The following is a 20289-nucleotide window of genomic DNA, read 5'->3' as shown; positions in this document are numbered from 1 at the left end:
AGCAAATCTATCACTTACCTTAGGAACAAAGACTAAGCAGAGTGTAATGGTACTACAGAATATAATGACTAGTGCCACAATGCAGAACTGCACATTGGGTTGGTCCCGAGTGAGAAAGGAAACAGCAGCTCCAATAATGCACATGATGCCCACATTATAAACACTCATGCCGATGTATTTACTGTCATTCAGAGCAGGAATGCTCACATTCCGAGTTTCCCAAGCCAAGAAGCAACCAAATAACTGCCGCCAGGGGAAAAAAGAAAGAAAGAAAAAGGTTGTAATTTTAAAAAGATCAGCAGATATAACATTTCACAGATAATATGTTTATTATGCTTTAAGAAGCCATGCCTCAAATAAAGACGTAGGACATCATCCAGCCAAAGTGGAGAACAGCAGAAGGCCACTGCTTTCACATCCTGCAAGTGAGCTCCCAAAGACATCTGCACAGTAAAAATATTCTTCTGTCAAAAGCCTGATTCCTTGGTATTTTTTTCTACTAGTCTTCCTAAACGTAACTGACCAGGGCTAGATATGGGTTCTGGTTTGACACTACTATGCATAAGCAGGCAATGGCCAGTCGTGAAGCGACAAGGGGGCGGGTGTGTGTGTGCGTGTGCTGTGCACCAGGCGCATGCCTGGGGGCGTGGAAAATTGCCCCCAGGCCCCTCCCCCTTTCCTTATTTCTTATGGCATTCTTCCTCTCTTCTTCCATTAATCGTAGCCTTTGTTCTCTTTCTTTTTCAGGAACTTTTCAGGCTGCAAAAAAGGCTTCCTGTTTGTAGTAAAATGGGTTGTTTGAATCCATAGTTCCCAGTGAGACCTTTGTGGAGCCCCAAGGTCTCCTGGGAACTGTAGTTCCCATCAGGCCGTTTTTTTTTTTTACTGAGAACAGGCCTTTTGCAGCCTGAAAAAGTTCTGAAAAAGGAAAGGTGCTAAGGTAAGTGTGGGAAGGGGGGGTGCCACGGGGGGTTGGGGGGTGGAAAATTAGAATGCGCACCAGGTGCAGTTTGGCCCAGCTATGCCTCTGGCAACAGCAAACCGCCTCTGAATGTCTTTCCTTGAAAACCCCATGACTGGATGATGCTTTATAACCCACCCACCCACCCACCCCCTTGTTGGGTTTCCTCTAAGACCAACCCTAGTCTAATGAAAAATAGGCACTGGTTGCTGTGTTACGAGGCATTCAGATTGAAGACCCTCTGCATGGAGTTGACACCAACAAAGGACCTCTCAATGGTTACAGGCAAGTGGCTGAAGGCCTGAATGACACTGAGGCTAAAAGGACATGATGACAGGGGTGGATTAAGAAAAGTTACTGCTGAGGAATCATCAGATCAGAATGTGTTGAGCTGTTTACCAGCCTTGCTAGTCTACAAGCCACAGAACTGAACAAGGTCCTGAATTGCATTTTCTCCTCTTCCATTTGTCAACTTTTGATTGCATTACTCCCCACAACAGTCTATCAAGCACAGCTCTCCTTGCATAACTAGGAAAGAATCTGGATTTGCAGATGCCCACCCATCACACACATGGCATCTCTTCTCCCAGTCTTGCACTAGGATCATGGCTTAAGGGCAGCTCTATCAAAGTGACCGACACTTCTAATATGAGGTTAAAGTATGGAAGAGGAAGACAACGTCTGTTTCTGAAGAACCTGGTCCCATGAAACACTCTTGTCGGGGGCAGTGCTGGGCCCTGATGCCCGCTGGCTAGGAAAGACCCTTCCTCCTGAAAGGACCCGGCCTGTTAAAAAGATGAGGCACTTCCCAAAGTTCAAGACTGCCCCATCCCCCGGCCACTGGAGAATCAGGGCTCAAGTGGATTCTCCAGTGGATTCTCCGGCCACTGGAGAATCAGGCTCAACCATGCCTCCCTCTTTCGTGGGGAGGGAGGGACTTTATGTTATTGGATTGCTGGACGCCACCTCACACTCAAATTTAAATTCAAATTTTTGAATTTTTAAAATTGGACTAAGACTTGGAAATTTTATCGCTGCTTTTATATGTTATCATTTTATATTGTATTTTATATGTTGTGCACCGCCCAGAGCCCTTCGGGGATGGGGCTGTATAAAAGTTTAATAAAATAAAAATAATAAAATAAATAAATAAGTGATCCATCTATAACAGGGGCCAGCAATCTTTAGCACCCCAAGAGCCATTTGCCCCACCTCCCCAAGCCCCGACCTCTGCCCCCGGCCTCCCCAAGCCCTGCCTTCAGCCAAGCGGGCAGGATAGACAGCGGCAGTGACGCCAACGACGGCAAGTTGCACTTGGGATGCGGTGAGTGCACCTCCTTCCACATAAATGCCATGGCGCATTTGCATCAGCTCTTATGTGGAATTCGTAGAGAACTTTCGTACTGTGGCCAGTAAAATTCTGGATGGGGGTGATGATCCAGTCAAAATGTATGCTTTTCAGCAAGCCTTGCATCTGGAACTGCTGAAATGGGCACTTCAAGCGGGACAGTCCGGTTACTCTGATGGAGCGGTTCACACTGGCAGGCATGTCTGATGCTCGAATGCATGAGGCCAAAGCTTATGCCAGTAAGGCCACCGGACCCCCAAGAGACCAGCGCCTCGCCAGAAACTCACGGAATCAGAAAACGCTTGAGGGCGGCGGCTTGGATTGTGCCTCTATTGTGGTGGGTCTGGCCACATGGCTCCTGCATGCCCGGTGAAGCAGTCAGCGAAACCCAGCCAAGAGTGATGCATCGGCAAAGGGACCTAATCCGAAGAAAGGAGCAGTGTGCCTTGCTCTACCCATGGAGCTGGATTACTATTCTTTGGATTACAAAAGTTATGCAAAGGCCACTCAAGAAATGTCCAAAGACATTTCGGAGAGGGTGAGTGAACCGATCATCCTCCCCTTGCTCATCTCTAAAGGTCTGCAGGGACTGAATGTAAAGTCCATGCTTTGGTGGACTCTGGTTGCTCCCACTGCTTAATGCATCCCAGTGTAGTGGAGAGCTTGGATTTACAATCGATCCCCATGCACAAGCCTCTGTCCTTTAATCAAATGGACGGTAGCCCAATGCGGGGACCCCAGTTGATTCGTGCATTGAATCAGTGTTGGTGCAGATTGCTTTTTCTTAGAATGTGGTAGGTCATAGATCATGATCTGCAAATTCAATGGAAGGATCATATTGTAACTTTTACAAAACACCCTTGTGGGGAACATATGTCATTGCATCCCCTCGCAAGTTCTGGTCCACTCAGCTAAGGAAAGTAAGCCTTCCCAACTCGGGAGGGCATTTCCCTACCCTATCAGGATTTGTGGCAGGTGTTCGAGGAAACAGAATGTGATATTTTGCCCCCTCATAGAGATACCGATTGCAAGACTGAATTGGTCCCTGGTTGTAAATTGCCTAAGGGATGTCTGTATCCCATGAGTCCTGCAGAGGATGCAGCTCTTGAGATTTTTAAAGTAAAAACCTTGTGTTTCTTTGTAATTTTATACAAAAGTTTTCCTCGGTGAAAGCAGCTTTGCAGCAATTCAGTACTGCTCTTGTCAAGAAAAAAAGGAAGCTAATCCGGGTGGAGGACTGTGTAACCGATTTCATCGTGGTTTGAATGCTGTTTCTACCACCAATAAATACCCTTTACTGCTGATCAAAGAGTTGCTTGCCAATCTTGGCAAAGGTTGGATCTTCACCAAACCTGACTTGAGGCATATTACCGAGTGCACATAGCTGAAGGCTATGAACATTTAACTACATTCAACACTCATTATGGCCAGTATGAATATTTGGTTGGGGATATGATTGAAGTCTATAAAATTATGCATGGGGTACATTAACAGTCTTGATCCAAACCCCATCCCGCCTCCGCTTAAAAGTAGCTCCATTTTTGCTAGACTGGGCTGTGTTTTGTAAGCTCTCATCCAATCATTTATTTATTTAAAACATTTCTGTGCTGCCTTTCTACACAAATAGGATCCCTAAGGTAGCAAACATTAAAGGAGCATTAAAAAGAGGTATACTTAAAACAATTAAACAATTCAATAAAACATACAAACACAAACACCCGCAACACAACCAGCGAGGGCAGCCCATTCGTGAAGACATGAAGCTGCCTTACACTGAAGCAGGTCATCGAAGGTGCCTGGCAACGGTTCTCCAGGGGTCCTGGCATCAGCCTTTCACAGCACTTCCTGCCTGGTCCTTTTAACTGGCAATGTCAGGGATTGAACCTGGGGCCTTTTGCATGCCAAGCAGAGGCTCTGCCACTGAGCCATGCCCCCCCCCCCCCCTTGATGCTGGCTCCAGGTCTCCAGCTCCCATCAGGCAGAGTCTTCCCTGTCTCTGGCTACTTGGTCTTTTTAGCTGGAGATGCTGCCGGGGACTGAACTTGGGACCTCCCGCGTGCCCAGGGGTTGCTCCGCCCTCGAGCCACAGCCCCTCCCCACTAGTATAGTGCAGGAAAAGCAAATTGAAACAAACACTTTCTACTTGCTGAGGCAGGAGCTCCAAAGTTTTGGTGCCATGATTGAGAAGGCCCTTTCCTGGACTGGTACCCACCTGGCCTCAGATGGTGAGGGCAGCTGAAACAGGGCCTCCAAAGGTGACTGGGGTGGACAGGGAACTTCATATGGAAGAAGGTGGTCCTTCAGGTATGATGGGCTGTAAAGGTGTCTCCAGATTCCTTGTCATCACATCCATCCCAGGTGAAGAGGAGAAAAACAGATGACTCCTCCCACCGCATCCCCTTGATACCTTCAGCCAGTGATTTCATGTCATGGAAATCATGGAGGATAAAACAGGGCTTTAAAGTGCAAGTGTTCCCTATATGAATCATTGCTAGTTGCACACTGTACGTCAGCTTCCTTCGCACAAAAAGCCTCTCTAGAAAGACAACCTTCCTTAAGCAAGAGAGAGAAGAGACTTACCATGAGAAGGCCCTTGTAGGCATAGACAATGCCCAGCCAAATGGTCATGTGGGTGTTTTCACAGTGCTCTAAAATGGGAAGAATAGAAATATCTCGGCCTGCAGGGTCGGGCTGCAAGTAGATAGAAAAACAATACAAAAAAAGAGAATTGCATTTAATGGATGCTTCTTTGGATGTTTGTGAGTCAAACAAAGAATTCTGGCAGCAGCAGCCACTAAAGGGTGCTAAAAGACAAGAAATGCTGATGAGCTGGGAAAACGGGCTTGTGTTTCATTGGTCATGTACAGTATGAAGCAGAGTGCACGTCATATCACCTAACAACATCTATCAAGTCCCACTGTCTGCTTTAAACCTAGTTAGTAATGAACTGAGCGCTATCAGCTGCAGCACAGAGAAAACCCTTGGCACAGTATCATAAGCCAATATTATTGTCCCATTATTGCAGATAGCAGAGAGAGCTCGGTTTGCCTAAGGACATTTAGACTTTTTCTGCATGCTCAAGTTACTCCTGATTTTTAGGAGAGTTGATCCACAAGCATTAAGATCAGTTTGGGCAAGGTGTTTATAGTGGTGGAGTCAGGTTAATTTCTCATGGCTGAAATATTGAGGATTTTCAAGAAGGTGTTGTCATTAGCATAGTTAATAGTGGTGTCAGAGCAGCCCCCCCCCTCCCGCCACACATTTTATTTAAAAATTGGCCCAAAAATATTGATATATTGCTGTGGTTTTGTGATAATAGTTTAAGCAGTTTCTGGTCTGAGAAAGATAATTGTGGGGGTGGGGATAGAGAAAACACACACAAATGCCTTTTGATTGGTAAAAAAGCTACAACTTGTTTATGGTAATCTGGCAGAGGAGCAAAGGAGCAGCACGGGCAGATCCTGGCAGTGGGTGACCTGCCTGCCGACCTGATGAAGCACCCTTTCCCCAGCCCACCTGAGCAGCCAGTAACTGGGAGTCAACTGGACATTCTCTTGCTACCTGGGGGCGTGGGCCAACCAGCATGTGGTATAGCGGCCCTCCACAACCCAAAGGTCTCTTATAGCCACCCCCAATGATGGGGAGGCAGGTGCGCAGGTGCTGCCCCCCCCCCCCAATGCCCAGCCCACCAAGATGTGACAAAAAACCAACACGAACACAATGCCAGTAGAGAAGTCCAATAAAACCCATCACCATTTGGGGGAGGGAGGGTGAGTCACAAACAGAAGGCGGAGGTCGGTGCAGAGCATCCTTTAGAGCTCTACTAGATTGTGGTTCCATCCCCTGCCAGCCTCAGCATGAGAAACTTTTGTGGGGGGGCTACACATTCACAGCAAGTCTTAAGCAGAGTTACTCCATTCTCTTACACTGGAGCATTGCTGCATAAGATTGCAAAGGCAGCCTCTTAGTTCACATGCCTGAGGGTAGAAAGAGGATTTGCCAGCTGTGTGAGATATTTGCTATTTTTTCTTACATTTTTATTTTTGTTATATTTAGCTAAGTTTATTAAGCTTTATTTAACCTGTACAAAAGTTGTGGCTCTGTGTAGATAAGGCACATGAACCTCTGTAGGATTCTGCAGAAACCAGCTTTCCCACAGTCGAGCCCTGGAGTGTGGTGGGCCTGCCTGCCTGCCTGCCTGCCTGCCAGGACCTCCCCAAAGAGGAAGAGACAGAGGACCAGAAAGCTGGCCCCAGCCCTCGGGTGCCACAGGAAGATTCAGTGGACAAGGCGGGGACTCCCTCAGGCCAAAGTCAGCAGGCCGCATCCCAGGAGTTTCACCGCCCGGTTCCAGGGCTGACACAGAAGCACTGCAGTCGCCGGAGTCTGTGGAATGCTGGAGAAGGAGGCGCAGTGGCGGCGCCAGAGCATGCAGTGGGCAGTCCAGATCAGGGCCGACAGCCACAGAGGCTGCTCAGCCAGCGATGAGAGGCACTTGTCTGTGGAGATGTTGCACCTGCTCCTGATCAGGATCCTCTGGTAAAAGCAGCCCGTGTGGAAGTGATTTGCTCACAATCCTTGTGTGCCTGATGGTGTGCTTGAACGTTGTGTGCTTGGCCTTTGGGCTGGATTTGGACCTTGCTGCTTGGATTTACTCCTGACCGTGGACTGTGACCCGGCTGGTGCTTGGTGCTTGAAATCCTCACTATTTGTGTGTTGACCTGGACTGGGACTGGGACTATGCTTGCTGCCTGTTGCCTCAGATGCCCACCTGAACCTGGGCATGGACCTCTAGAACAATTCAAGGAGAGGCTTAAGGAATGGTTCACTGTATTCTGTTCCCTTCTGAGCTTGGCCTAATAAGAGTAATCCCCTCAGCATGTGTATGAGCTTGTCCATTCTTGTCCTCCTTACCTGTGCTTGCTCCAGCCCCAGGGTTTGGGGACCTCCTGGACTCCTCTAAGCTTGCTGTGGGTGAGGCTACTGCTATGTTGAGTTTGGCTGTAGATTGCTACAGCCCAACTCAACAGCAGCAGTAGCCATACCCATAGCAAGAGCCTCTATACCAAAAAGAACCCATGAAACACGCCACCCCAAAAAGCAACAGATTTGGGGAGAAAGGAAATACTCCAGATTTGAAGCTGCCATGGGGGAGGACTAACAGCGGGGAACCTCAGAATGAGATCCTAGGAGTTCAAGGGTCATGTATGGAAAAAAAACTCAATTCATCCTGACCTCAAATACAGGATGGTCATTGTGGAGAAATTGTTTGTATCACTTTAATTTTCTCCAACCTGTTTGTAGCTGCTTCAGCTAAAGACAGCTGTGAATCACCACGGGCTGCGGTTGCTGCTCTGGTGGATAGGGCAGGAGCTGCTTCCGGCCTCATTAAGGGCAGAAACAGTGGAGTGGCCATGCCAGGTCAGGGCAAGCATTAACACAAAGGGTCGCCTGTTGGCCATGTCAAAAGGGGAGGGTAGCTTGAACCTTTAAAGGAGCAGGCAAGCCTTTGTGCGGGCCATGTGCTTGGGCTGGCTAGCTATTTACTCTGTTTTGATGTCCTGCCTTTATCCTAAGTATTTTCAAGCAGTTAAACTCTGCCAGTTAGTTTTATCTGTTATATTTCTTATATAGCTCACCCTCCCAGACTTTATGGACTCCCAAAAATCCACAAGGACTCCACTCCACTCAGACCCATTGTGAGTGCAATCAGATCTCCTACATATGATTTGGCGAAATTCCCAGCTGCACAACTACAAATCCATATTGGATTGACTACACATTACATTAAGGACTCAGCGCACTTCACTGAAAAAAATCAGCAATCTTAAACTCAACCCCAATGACAAACTGATCAGCTTTGATGTGATTTCCCTATTCACCAAGGTCCCCATAGTAGCAGTTAATACCATGTGGTGCACTCATTAACCAGAAATTCCCAAAAGACATCATAGCCGTGTTTCAACATTGCCTCACTATTAGCTACTTCCAGTGGGATAATGAATTCTATGAACAGAAAGATGGGGTAGCCATGGGTAGCCCTCTTATTCCTGTAATAGCAAATTTTCATATGGAACACTTTGAGGAGCAAGCCCTGGAAACAGCACCCAAAAAGCCCACCATATGGTTCCGTTATGTGGATGACACATTCACCATTTGACATTTCATTTTGACTCATATATATTTTTGTATGCATCTGTGATATCTGAGTTTTGAAACCCAAGAGTCTGGCATATTCAGTCCAAAGGGAGGTGTGCATTGCTATTATGATATAGATGATTTGCATGTCTTGAAAGATAAGAGCCAGCGTGGTGTAGCGGCTAAGAGCAGGTGGGCTGTAATCTGGAGAACCAGATTTGATTCCCCACTCCTCTACATGAGCAGGCGAATCTTATCTGGTGAACCAGATTTGTTTCCCCACTCCTACATTCCTGCAGAGTGACCTTGGGCTAATCACAGTTCTTCAGAATTCTCAGAGGCCCACCTACCTCACAAAGTGTCTGCTGTGGGGAGAGGAAGGGAAGGAGTTTGTAAACTGCTTTGAGACTCCTTGCAGGAGAGAAAGGGAGGTATAAATCCAAATTCTTCATCTTCTTCATATCATATTCTGAGCACTTTTGCACATGCAGAATAATTCATTTTCAATCCACTTTCAATCCACTTTCACAATTGTTTGCAAGTGGATTTTGCTATTTCACATAGTAAAATCCAGATGCAAAGTGCACTGAAATTGGATTGAAAGTGCATTATTCTGCATGTGCAAAAGTGCCCTCTGACCCCAAAGCATGATGTTTTAAATTGTTCTTATTGGCAATACAAAAGAGCATGGGGTTAAAGGGGATTGGAGTAATTAATCCTTGCTACATGATTTAAATATAGATGCAACTTGTTTTGGCTAAACTCAGCTTTTATTATTTTTTTATTAAAATACATAATTATCTTGATATGGCATATAATCCACATTTTTCTATTTTATGTTTTGCTAGTGCTAGAGGTAATGTCTCTAGCAGAAGAGCTAAGTATTGCACCTAAAATGTCATTCATGTTGTCGACCGCAAAACTTGAGGATTGCCACTCATTTGATGATTATTCTTTCCCATTTCCTCTGGAATAAAATAATATCTCTGTGCTTTCAGAACCTCAGCATGTGAGCTGGATTTATAGAAGTTGTCATTCCAAGTAAAATGCCTGCTCCACTTTCCTGTGAATCTGCTGAGTACAGAGGAGGCTTTTAGCTGTCAGTCCCTCAGGAGTTGTCACGGCTCTTCTTGCACATTAACATTAATAATTAGTGAGGCCTGGGAACGTCCTTTCCCTTCAGACTGCCTCCTACTTTCCTTTATAAACAGCGTTCAGAGTTTGTGTAGGCCGATATCACAGATGAGGCAGAGGGAACAGCATCCACCCCCCAATTTCAAAACAACATATTCACCAAAGCAGCGCTAACAACCTCATTTTGCAGTTTTGGAACAAGGCAGGTGGGAGCCATATTGAAAAAATGGAGTCTCCCTCTGGGGCAAAGCTGAGAAATAAATCTTTGCAATAGGAGGACGAGGTAGGAGGAGAGCTGATGCAGGGTCAAGGCACAATAAAGCAAAGGCACAGAGTGAGCCAAGCTGGGAAAGCAAACTTGATCTGTATCTGAGCCTGGTGTATAGAAATTAGGCACAAGTTGTTTTTCCTTGCATAGAGATAAAGTCTTAGAGGAAACCTCAAGAAAATGCTTAAATTTTTGCTTATCAGACTTCAGTTTAAAGCACAGAGATGGAACCAGTAATTCCTCTTTGATAAGAGGAAGCATTGGTCTATTGCCACCACACAATTCTCTCAGTCCCAAGTAGGGCACAGTAGAAGCTCTGTTTTAGCAGCTGGGAGTGACAGAACCTAGTCAGAAGTGGAGTCAGATGTGCAGCACTACCAACATCTGCTAGTGCAGGACCATCAAGAGGACTCCCCCATCCCCGAAAAATATCTAACCAGAATATTACCAAAATATTACCAGAATAAAACCAGAATATTACCAAAATATCAAACCAGATATTACCAGTGGGGAAAACCACTTATTCCCCATCCCCATCCCCCACACACATATTCAAGTTGAGCTGTGAAAACATGAACTTTGGGTTTCTACGTTTATCGAGCTCCAGCAGAGTCTTAAAACATTAAATTCCCTTGAGTTGTCGAGTTTCCAAAAGGAAATCTACTCTGCTCAGAACTTTCAAATCCTCACTGCTAAGAAATGTTCTTAGTCAGTCACATTCATTCACATCCAAGTGGGATCCTACTTGCCAAAATCCCTTGCTGATAGAATCAGGAGAGCTTTATTTAGACCAAGGCTACATTCGCCTACTGGGCTGACTCCTTTGACAGGAAAATGGGAAACCTGTACAATTCATGAAATGTTATGACAAGGAACATAAACCTAATTTGACTCCCACCCTGCCTGACCCAGAGATTTCACCATACAGATGGTTGCCGCAAACACAGCCTGGTTTTTGATTCCAGTAAGAACCCATAATGTTGTTTACAAGAGTTGTGATCAGGCTGACAAAACCAAGAAAGCAAAGTTCTGTTCTAGCCACTTCACCTACACAATGTTCACATGTGAGTTATCACTGAAACACTGCCCCATTTCCTATTTGCATCTCTGTTCAAACAAAGATGGCCCTTCTGATCTCTTCCAACTCTATTATTCTAGGATTATGTGTTAGAGAACAATAGATAAAGTACTAGCTTCAAATATTTTTTTCATTACCATATGGAAAGCTAGTTCTTATTTAAAATTTGTATAGCTCAATACTCAACACATTTTAACCACCTAACAATAGAGGCTTGCCACACACTGCCCCAGCACCAGCCCCCCATTCCCTCCCCCCATCTAGAGCCCCTTTTATTTGAGCAATAATCAGTGATCATTTTCTGCCCAAAACATAAAGCCTCTTACTAACAAAGTCAACAGGTTATTAAAAGCTCATCAGAACAAGAATCTCCTAATTTTAAAAAGCCCTTTGCTAGAGCTATTCCTTGGGTGGCTGATAAAATCTAAGCTACAATGCAGCTCTCATTTTTCTCTCCCATGCAGCTTCTTCTCAATCCAAGTCCAGCCTGCATAGCCCCTTAATCATACATTCCACCCACACTCTTAGATCTGGGATGATACGAAGCTTCAAGACCTATGCATATAAATGCTACCACAGTCCTGCAAAGCGACAGCAGAGTCTTTCCAGCAGAGGCATCCACACGATGGAGCAGCCTCCTCAAAGAGGATCAAACCTACACTTCCCACTGGCAATTTGTTTTTGGAATGTTTCTCAACAGAGGTATTCCTGGTGTCCATGAAATTAAATTGAGATAATGTTTATTGTAGTTTTTGTTATTATCATATTAATAAGGTTTCAAAGATAGATGTGGCTCCTCCGTGCTGCGGTCCTTGGAAGCCAGAGGATCTATCTCCAGCTTGTTGAATTTGGCACCCATCTGTTTAGGAATGTGACATCTTCCACTTAGTGGGAGGTGGCAGATAAATAGTTTGGAACCAGCCAAGAGTGAGAATTCTGTGGGCATTAGCTAAAATTGAAAAGTTTGCTCCTGGTTTTAGGAATATATTTGTTTCCAAGTGACTTCTGTAAATAAAACAACAGTTACAAGCTCACTGTAAGTTTACAGTGAGTGTGTGTGTGCATACATGCGTGTGTGTGTGTTTGTGTGCCATCAAGTCACAGTCAATTTATGGCATCTCCTTAGGCCATGACCTGCCTCAGAGGCCCATCCACGAAGGGCGCCCAAAGTCCATAGCATGGCCTGCCAACACCAAAAGCAGAGAGGGAACCAACTGATGTCGGCTCTTCCCCTGACCACGCCCCCAGCCCACCCCCCGCTATGCCAGCAGTGGCAGCAGAAGCCCTGGGATGCTGGCGCAGTGATCATTACAGTGTTCAGGGGGGTGGGGGGTGGCAGCCGCTGCTGCATACCAGTGGGATTGTCCCTCCATTGGGGTAAATGCCCCGGGGAGGACAAATCGCAGATTCACCCCCCCCCCCCCGGTGCTGGATGGGGATCTTAATGAGGAAGCGCCAGTTCTCCAGGTTAGAGACCACTGCTCTTAACCATCACATCAGGCTGGCTGTCACAAGTTTACAACACACTCTCATTTAAAGGAAATTAAACTCAGAAGCACTGCTCTTAAGACTTGCTCTTGGTAGAGAAAGCACAATTAAAATTAATGTGATTCTTGCTAACTTTTAAATGTGAACTTTGATTTATAGTGCTTCTGTTGAATTTGACTTGAATACATTTTGTGTTATCCTTATGTTTGTCAATTAACATAACCCCTCTCACCTAAATCATGGGTGAAAACAGCTTGTGGCAAACCTCATCCACATGAGCCAATAAACATGGGTGCAGGATGGTAAAAAGCCCATTCTGCTGGGGGAACTTTGCACAGATCCCGCCCCCCAAAACGAGTTTGCCCCATGTTATTTTCTCCAAACTGAGTTTTTTGAGAATCTCTCTATTTGCAAGTCTTTTACAAAATCCCAGGTGGCAGCCAATTGTGAGTGAACAGCGAGGCAGGAGGTCCTTTATTCATCTCCGGTTTCCTTTTTTTTTTAAAAAAAATCACGGCTTACATCTGCATAGCTACGCAGGTGCAGATCGTCGTATCATGAGACATCAGCATGGCTGTGGGGTTCATTTATGCATGCCTGCATAGCTACGCATGGGTGGGAAGTAAATGAAAAAAAGAGTCTATATGTGAAGTCTATATGTGAAGGCACAGCAGCAACCTGAATTGTTTTCATGGGCTCCAGTTGCTGCCTGCACGGGTGCATGTGAACACAAAAACAGGAAAATGGGTTACTTTATCCCTACTGCAACCCATTATACATTTGCTTGTGCGGTAAGGGCTCTAGAGGTGTAATCCTGCCAATCTGACAGTGAATCACAAATGATTAATAATTTGGGGTTAGATTTTAGCTATCTGGGCAATCCCTGTGATAGTCATTCCATCCAGTCTAAAACACTCTATCATGTTTCTTAGCATAGCAGGTGGCTTTCCATCAAACGTCTAACAAAAATCAAAATCTATTCTGCAGACTTTGTTTCTCAGCTTACTGTAATGGAACAGGTGCACTCCTTTCTAGGCATCAGTAAATTGATGTTGTACAAAAAGTATTTGGGAACCAGCTCAATAGTTGAATTCACACAGGAAGTGAGAGGACTAGAGGCAAGCTGGTCTCCCACTGAAGACCCCTAGATCGGAAATAAGGTAGTAAAGGCAGCCAAACGTGCTGAGCAGTTCCCCAGGGAGTCATCTTGTCCTCGGAGATACAATAGCACATTCAGGCTTCCCTTAGGAGAACTATAGAGACTGTGTTACCGCTGCCCCAGTAACGTAAAATAATTCTAGGGGTGATTCAAGTGATTTCAGATCATGGCAGCAAAACAAAAGGAAAGGTACGAGAGACCAGAGATTCTTTGAGAGCAAGTGAATTTCTTTATTTGCAAATGATTCCTCGAAAGCAGCTCAGCAAAAGGCGCACCTGAAACCCAGCGTGGATCAAGTTTTATATCTACCATCAGGGGGAGGGGGCAAGGGCAGGCAAAAGGGGGCAGGTAAGGGGGCAGGTCCCTTACCTCACAGCAACAGAAAAACACCAACCCAACCAAAAAGGTACAATTACAAGTTCATGAATGGAGTTGTGAAGTCTCGCGATAGGACACCTCCTCGTGGCATTGCAGAAGCAGGGAGCGGAGAGTGTCCCATTCATAAAACCTGGGCCATCGATATCACACCCTCCTCATCAATGGGTGTTGTATAGTGTCCTGTTCTGAGGCTCCTGCCTCTTGGTTCCAAAACAAAAGGAGGTTTAAATAGTCTAATGAGGGTGCAGGAATGTTCTTCAATGGCAGGAGCATCTGGAGCTGCCATCACCAGGTTTAATTTGTAAATCCAAAGGGTTTTGTTCTGGGCTGGTGGGATTTCCTGGGTGTTGACTTCTGCCACATTCCAGGACTAAATTCCTTGAGTTCCACTGTCAACTACTATTGGCTACAAAATATATATTTTCCTACCTACAACAACAGTTCTTCAAAATGATTACAGACATTATTAAAGTCAAATCAATATTAATGTACTATCAAGGAATCTACCACGTAATCATGAATGCCTAAATATATGTCAAATAAAGTAAAAGAAAGGATTTGTTTGCTTCCAATGAGTGGTTTTGTTATTGATATGTATCAATAACTCTCTCTGGCTCTATGGAGGGTGTAGCAGAATGCAAAGGGGTTCGCTTAAGTAACTTTATTAGAAAACATATTTTTTTTCAATTTTCCCAGTGGTAACAACTGGAGATATTTGCAAATATCTGGGGTTATCAGAAACCAGCACTTCAGAACAAATAATACCCTTGAACCACCAATATCCTTAGTAAAAGTGATACTCTGCTCAAAGTTTGCCACGGGTGTGACGAAAACTATATTAGTTCACAATAGCATATTCCTAGTTCTGCATAACAGGACCTAAGAAAGTACAAACAAATTGCACAGAATGTATCTGGGACACCTTTGGTGATCAAGAGCCTATAATTGCAACATGAGGATTCAGGAAAAAGTGTCCCAGATTGCCTTGCACATCAATAATGCTTACATTTGATGCTATTCTGTTTTCTAATGATCAAGGTGTTATTGCTGATGTTGATTTGGCAGATTTATCAGCAAAAGCAGATCACAAAAGATGGGTGTCTCTTTGAGTAATTAATAATGGCCAATTAATGAAACTCCTATATATTTACATTTTTATTTGATCATAATTGTATATATGTTTATAGAATCTTATGTTTTCTACATGAAAACATTTAGACTAGCAGAATTTTCCTGTTCCTTCCTCTGGAATAAACAGTGTTTTCAATATCTCAAACAGGATTAAAAACTTAAAAATGGTAACCTTTCTCAAAAAATGCTTTTCCAAGATCTCCATGCAATCCCCACCCCCCACCCCCCATGGTTTAATCATTTTATTGTACTGAAGGTCTGAACGTTGCTTTTTTTTAGTTTTTAAAATTGCAGCTTTGAATTTTTTAAAGTTAATATTTCTATTGCCGTTTGAATACAGAAGTTCAGAAGTATCTCAGAAGAAAAGTACAGCAAAGCGGGCAGGCGCACGGAGCGTTCTGCTCAAATCAGTGACTCCTTTATGCAGCACTTCCCTTCAATAATTTAAGACTTTTTTTCCCACAGTGGATGTCATAGCAGATTCCATTTAACATAGTTCTACTGGGGATATTTTCACACTGATTATTCCTGACTCTTTCATACAAAGGAGAATATTTCAAAGTTATTATCAGAGCCAGCCCCCCTCCCCAAATTCCTAAAAAGGTGGGCACATCTGAAATGGGCATTAATAAATAGTAACATAAATAGATATAACTAGCTTGGAAGGCAAACATAAATGAACATTTTCAAGGCATTTTTTTCTTATGCTTCTGTGACAAACCGTTGTAAAAACTAGACCTGTTTATGCTCCACTTGACAGGGAATGGCTGAGAAGCACTCATCCCCATGACACTCATGCATGACTGCAGCCACACGTGGGAGATGCTGTCACAGAGCTTCATCTTCCTCTCCTGCTGAAGATTAAGAAAGGAATTCAGGATCCTTACCTTATTCAGCAGGAATTCCTTTCAGCTGAATAAGGTCAGGATCCTGAATGCGCTCCCCACCCTAAAAGGTAGGGAGGGGTCAGGATGGTGCAGCATGGGCTTTGTTGTAAAAGCGGCTTGATTCAAGGGGGCCCCAGGACGTGTAGCCGTTACACCTTTACCCTTTGTACGAAGTAGGTCAGTGATCGGTAGGGCAAGTTCAGCAAAGTTAGGAATAAAGTCACAATAGAAATTTGCAAAGCCCAGAAATTATTGGAGCTGCTTCCGAGTGCGAGGAGGGGGCCAATTGACCACATCGGAAACTTTGGAAGGATCCATTTCCAATCCTGCAGCCGAGACATGGTAGCCCAGGAAGTCTAATTGGGATTGCTGAAAGTCACACTTGGATAATTTGACAAAGAGGGAGTTTTTTTAACAGTCTTTGTAATACTTCCTGTAACAACTTAATGTGAGACGCTTCATCTTTGGAATAAATAAATACATCATCCAAGTAGACCACTACGCCTTTGAAGAGTAAATCATCGAGTACCCCATTTATCAGGCTTTGGAACACCCCAGGGGCCTGGATAATCTGAAAGGCATAACTAAATATTCATATTGACCATAGCAAGCGGTTAAGTGTTCATAACCTTCAGCTATATCAATCAATCAATCAATATTTTATTTTGGTCAAAGACCAGAAAATATAAAATATAAAATATAAAATCCAGATAGTACATTTCCAGACCAGATACAAAATAAAATTGAGGTAACCAGTTTCCAAAGACTGTTTGTCCAAACCATAATATAAGTTCAAGTTAAAAACTGGAATAAAATTTGAATAAAAGATAAAATCATTGATCCAGAGTTCCTATTTTTATTGCCCTACTTGTCCACGCCTTTTAACCACATAAGCACTGAATTTTGCCACCTCCCTCTGGTTGTTATATTCCGGATTGGCATCTTTCTAATAATCTTCTTTCCATGCCACAATCCTCAGGGCCAAGAACAATGGATCTTGCAAGAGAGTCAAACAGTTTTGCCCTCATTTCTTTGTGAGTGGGGCATTGTAAAAAAAAATGTGTCAGAGTCTCTATTTCCCCCATATCACATGGGACAAAGCCCTCTGTTGATATATGGAATTTTTTTATATCTTCGCTCCTCAAGTATTGCTGAGGGAGGAGCATCACATCATCTGGTGAGTGTGGAAAGCCCTCCTATGTGACTGGCTGTTCAAGTTATATAGATGGGGGAAGGGCCCAAAGTGTATTTAATGGATGGTTTGAGATTAAATTTGGGGAATGCTGTTATATCTTGTTGATTTGAGCCATATCTTGAACTCTTCAGCTTGACTGTAGTCTTAGATGAGGACAAGTCTTGTAAAATCAAGAGAGCACTGGGTGATATGCCTCCTCTTGTGCAGGTCTTCCCTAACTTCATACATTATCGGCCCATCTAGGGTTGGAAAGAGTCTTGGGCTATTAGGAGGCCAGAGTCCTTTAGGGTTTGTGTAAACATTAAGCCATTGATACAAAACTGATAGGTAAAGAAAATTCCCCTGTCAGCAACTTTCATTTGACCCGCCTCTAACCTTTTACAAAGGTATTCAATACACCAGGCGGAACTCTGTAGAATGGCTCCCAAGCATTTACTTTGGGTTCTCTAATCCATGTTATTTGGCCACTGTTTTGTTGTAATGTACAACCGTGACGTAAGTTGCGCTGTCAGAATCTTTGCTTCTGGTATAGTTTAATGGCAGTTGGTACATAGTGCCCTCCCCTTAGTATGAAAAAAACCTTAAGACTGCCCCTGCTGTCCGCCTTGGGCGCTTCCCATCACCATTTTGTATATGCTCCACATTCTGAAAAGCCTGTTGACTGGAATCCACAACTCCCTAGGTAGTTGAAACTTTATCAACTTGTTCGGATTTCTTTCCCTCTAACTTTCCAGATCCTCTTTTTAGGTTGATTACCAAAAGCTGTGACCTTGGTTTTGTCAAAGTTAATTGTCAGCTCGTCTTTTTCACAATATGCTGCAAAAGAGTGTAATGCTCTTTTGAGACCTACAGGTGTTCTGGCCAAAAGGCCCGCATCGTCAGCATATAACAATATGGGGAGATGTCGTGTGGCAAGCTTAGGAGGGTGTGTGTCTGTTTTCCTGAAGTGCTCCACTATACCATTGATATGATAGTTGAACAGGGAGGGAGCTAGAAGACATCCCTGTCTAACGCCTTTGTAAGTTCTTATTAGATCTGTCAGTAGGCCATTTGGGTTACATCTCACTCTTAAAGAGGAGTTGTCATGAAGAGCTCGAATAAGAAAATACAACCTTCTGTCTATGTGGGAGGTCTCTAATTTTTGCCACAATTTTTCCCTAGAGATGAGATCAAATGCTGATTTTAGGTCAATAAAAGCAGGATTAATATTCTCTGAGGGAAGATCTGACAACAGCAGTATTAGTAACTTTAATTATCAAACCTGGGTTTAGCCAGAATGTTTGCTGAATGAATTTTTTAAAGTCTATCATAAACCACTCACTGACTGCATTTGTGTGATTTCATTTTAAAAAGTTAATATCATTGGGCGGTAATAACACATGCACAATATGATGGAAAGCTATAAAATACCATTATCTCAGATAATAGTTACATTTCCCTTGTGGATCACTAGATGGCAACAGATTATAAGATAACTGGTGCTCACTATTGTCAGGATCATGCTGCCTGTGCTTTGATGTTTTCTATGAGTGAAATGCAAATGTCATTGCTATTGCAATGTCCCCCTCTTCCTTCCCCTCGGCAACCTCTGGGCGCCTGTCTACCTCTTCGAGAGAGGTGCGAAAGGTTCCCAGGTCCTTTGATGTTTTGTAGTATAGTCGCGGTGACCATTTGGTGTGGGGTGCAACATGAGGGGGGGGGGCTAGCAAAATAATGTATCAGAATCTGAGCCTCCAGCTCAGATCCAACTTTCGTATGTTACTCTTTGCATCTAGAATAAACGCTGTAGAGCCTTTCCACGGTTTCCGTTATTTCTACGCTCGAGAGCCTGACAACTATTGCCAGCAGGCGCTTCCTTTGCCTGGCTCCTGATTTCTGATGGAACTCCTGGGACATTTCTGTGCTTCCCAGACAGCCTGGCTGGCATGCATGCAACTCCCAACATGTTTGGGGAAAGGGGAAAGGTTTGAGGGGAGGTTCTCAGCAACCTCAATGCACCTAGGAAATAATTCAGTTTGCTGGACTTCCTGCAAAATAGGCTAAAAATAGATCCAATATACTTTTATACTTCACTACAGAAACTATCATGAAGAGCATGTCAAAAATGGGCATGGGACAAGGACCTTAGCTGAAAGCCAGCTGCAGATTCTGTACATACATACTGAGGCTCCAACACTTGGTTGGAAAATGCGTGGACATTTGGGAGTGGATTCTAGGGGCAGCAGGGTTCAGGCAGGGGAGGGGCCTCAAGGCGAACACGATGCCGTAGGGTTGACCTTCCAAGAAAGCCGTTTTCTCCAGGGTTTTGAAGAATAGTTGTAATCCCAGGAGTTCTCCAGCACTGACAACCTACATGCACAGAAACGAGTTTGTGTTTTATTTGTCTAGTGCAGTTTTATCCCAACCTCCTTACAATAACCTTAGACTGGCCCAAGGAGAACCAGTGAGTCTCACTTTGATGTAAGAATGTGTCAGGAAATGGCCACCTCTGCTGAAGAGGTCCAGGTGTGGCCCGTCCCAGTTGCAAGCAGCCCTGCAGCAGCTCAGCAGAGTCAGTCGCTTACGTGGCCATGTCAGGAGCAAAATGAAAGGATTCTTTGGAAATGTTCGCGGTTCTGAAGGTTCTGACGAAGTGCAGCGGTCCAGGCAAGACATTCTGAGGAACAGCCAGAGTCCACGTCAGCTGCTGGCTGCAGGACAAGAACAGCCACATATCAGACATTCACGACTGTCTGGCTGTGCAATGGACTGGGACATTGTGAAAGCTTCAAGTCTCATGAACTGTCGCTGAAAGTTGAAAATACACTTTTCTGTGCTTTTTTGTATGTATGGTTCTGTGCATGATTTATAAAATGTGTGCATTCAATAGGCGCAGCTTGTACTGAACAGAATAGCCTGGGTACAGGTAAGTTCTTCTGAGGTTGTTTTGTGACTTTTGTACAGTACACCCTTTATTGTGTATCTTCCTCCCTCAGTTGGAAGTGGCTACTGTATTGTGCCTTTTAAGAGCAGCCCATCTGAGCATTCTTAAACAGCAAAGTGGCTCCGGGGGTGGGGGGCAGGATGAAACCTCCTCTTCTTCAGTGCCAACAGCTCCAACCAGACTGGGGTCTCCTGCAGTGAT

The 20289-nt window shown here is 44.3% G+C and overlaps 1 protein-coding gene across 1 annotated transcript in view; it reads right to left on the bottom strand.

Moving 5' to 3' along the window:
• The window catches only part of GABBR2 (gamma-aminobutyric acid type B receptor subunit 2), a 425828-nt gene that overhangs the window by 28722 nt on the left and 376817 nt on the right, over nt 1-20289 (bottom strand). Inside the window, exons 14-15 of the mRNA XM_048516192.1 lie at nt 4890-5000; nt 19-243 (exon numbers count right to left, since the gene is read on the bottom strand). Coding sequence (XP_048372149.1) covers nt 19-243; nt 4890-5000 — 336 coding nt within the window. The remainder of the gene's footprint in view (nt 1-18; nt 244-4889; nt 5001-20289) is intronic.

The sequence above is a fragment of the Sphaerodactylus townsendi genome, linkage group LG14 (genome assembly GCF_021028975.2).
Source record: "Sphaerodactylus townsendi isolate TG3544 linkage group LG14, MPM_Stown_v2.3, whole genome shotgun sequence".
NCBI lineage: Eukaryota > Metazoa > Chordata > Lepidosauria > Squamata > Sphaerodactylidae > Sphaerodactylus > Sphaerodactylus townsendi.
The sequence above is the reverse complement of the archived record's forward strand: the minus strand, read 5'-3'. Positions and strand labels throughout refer to the sequence as shown.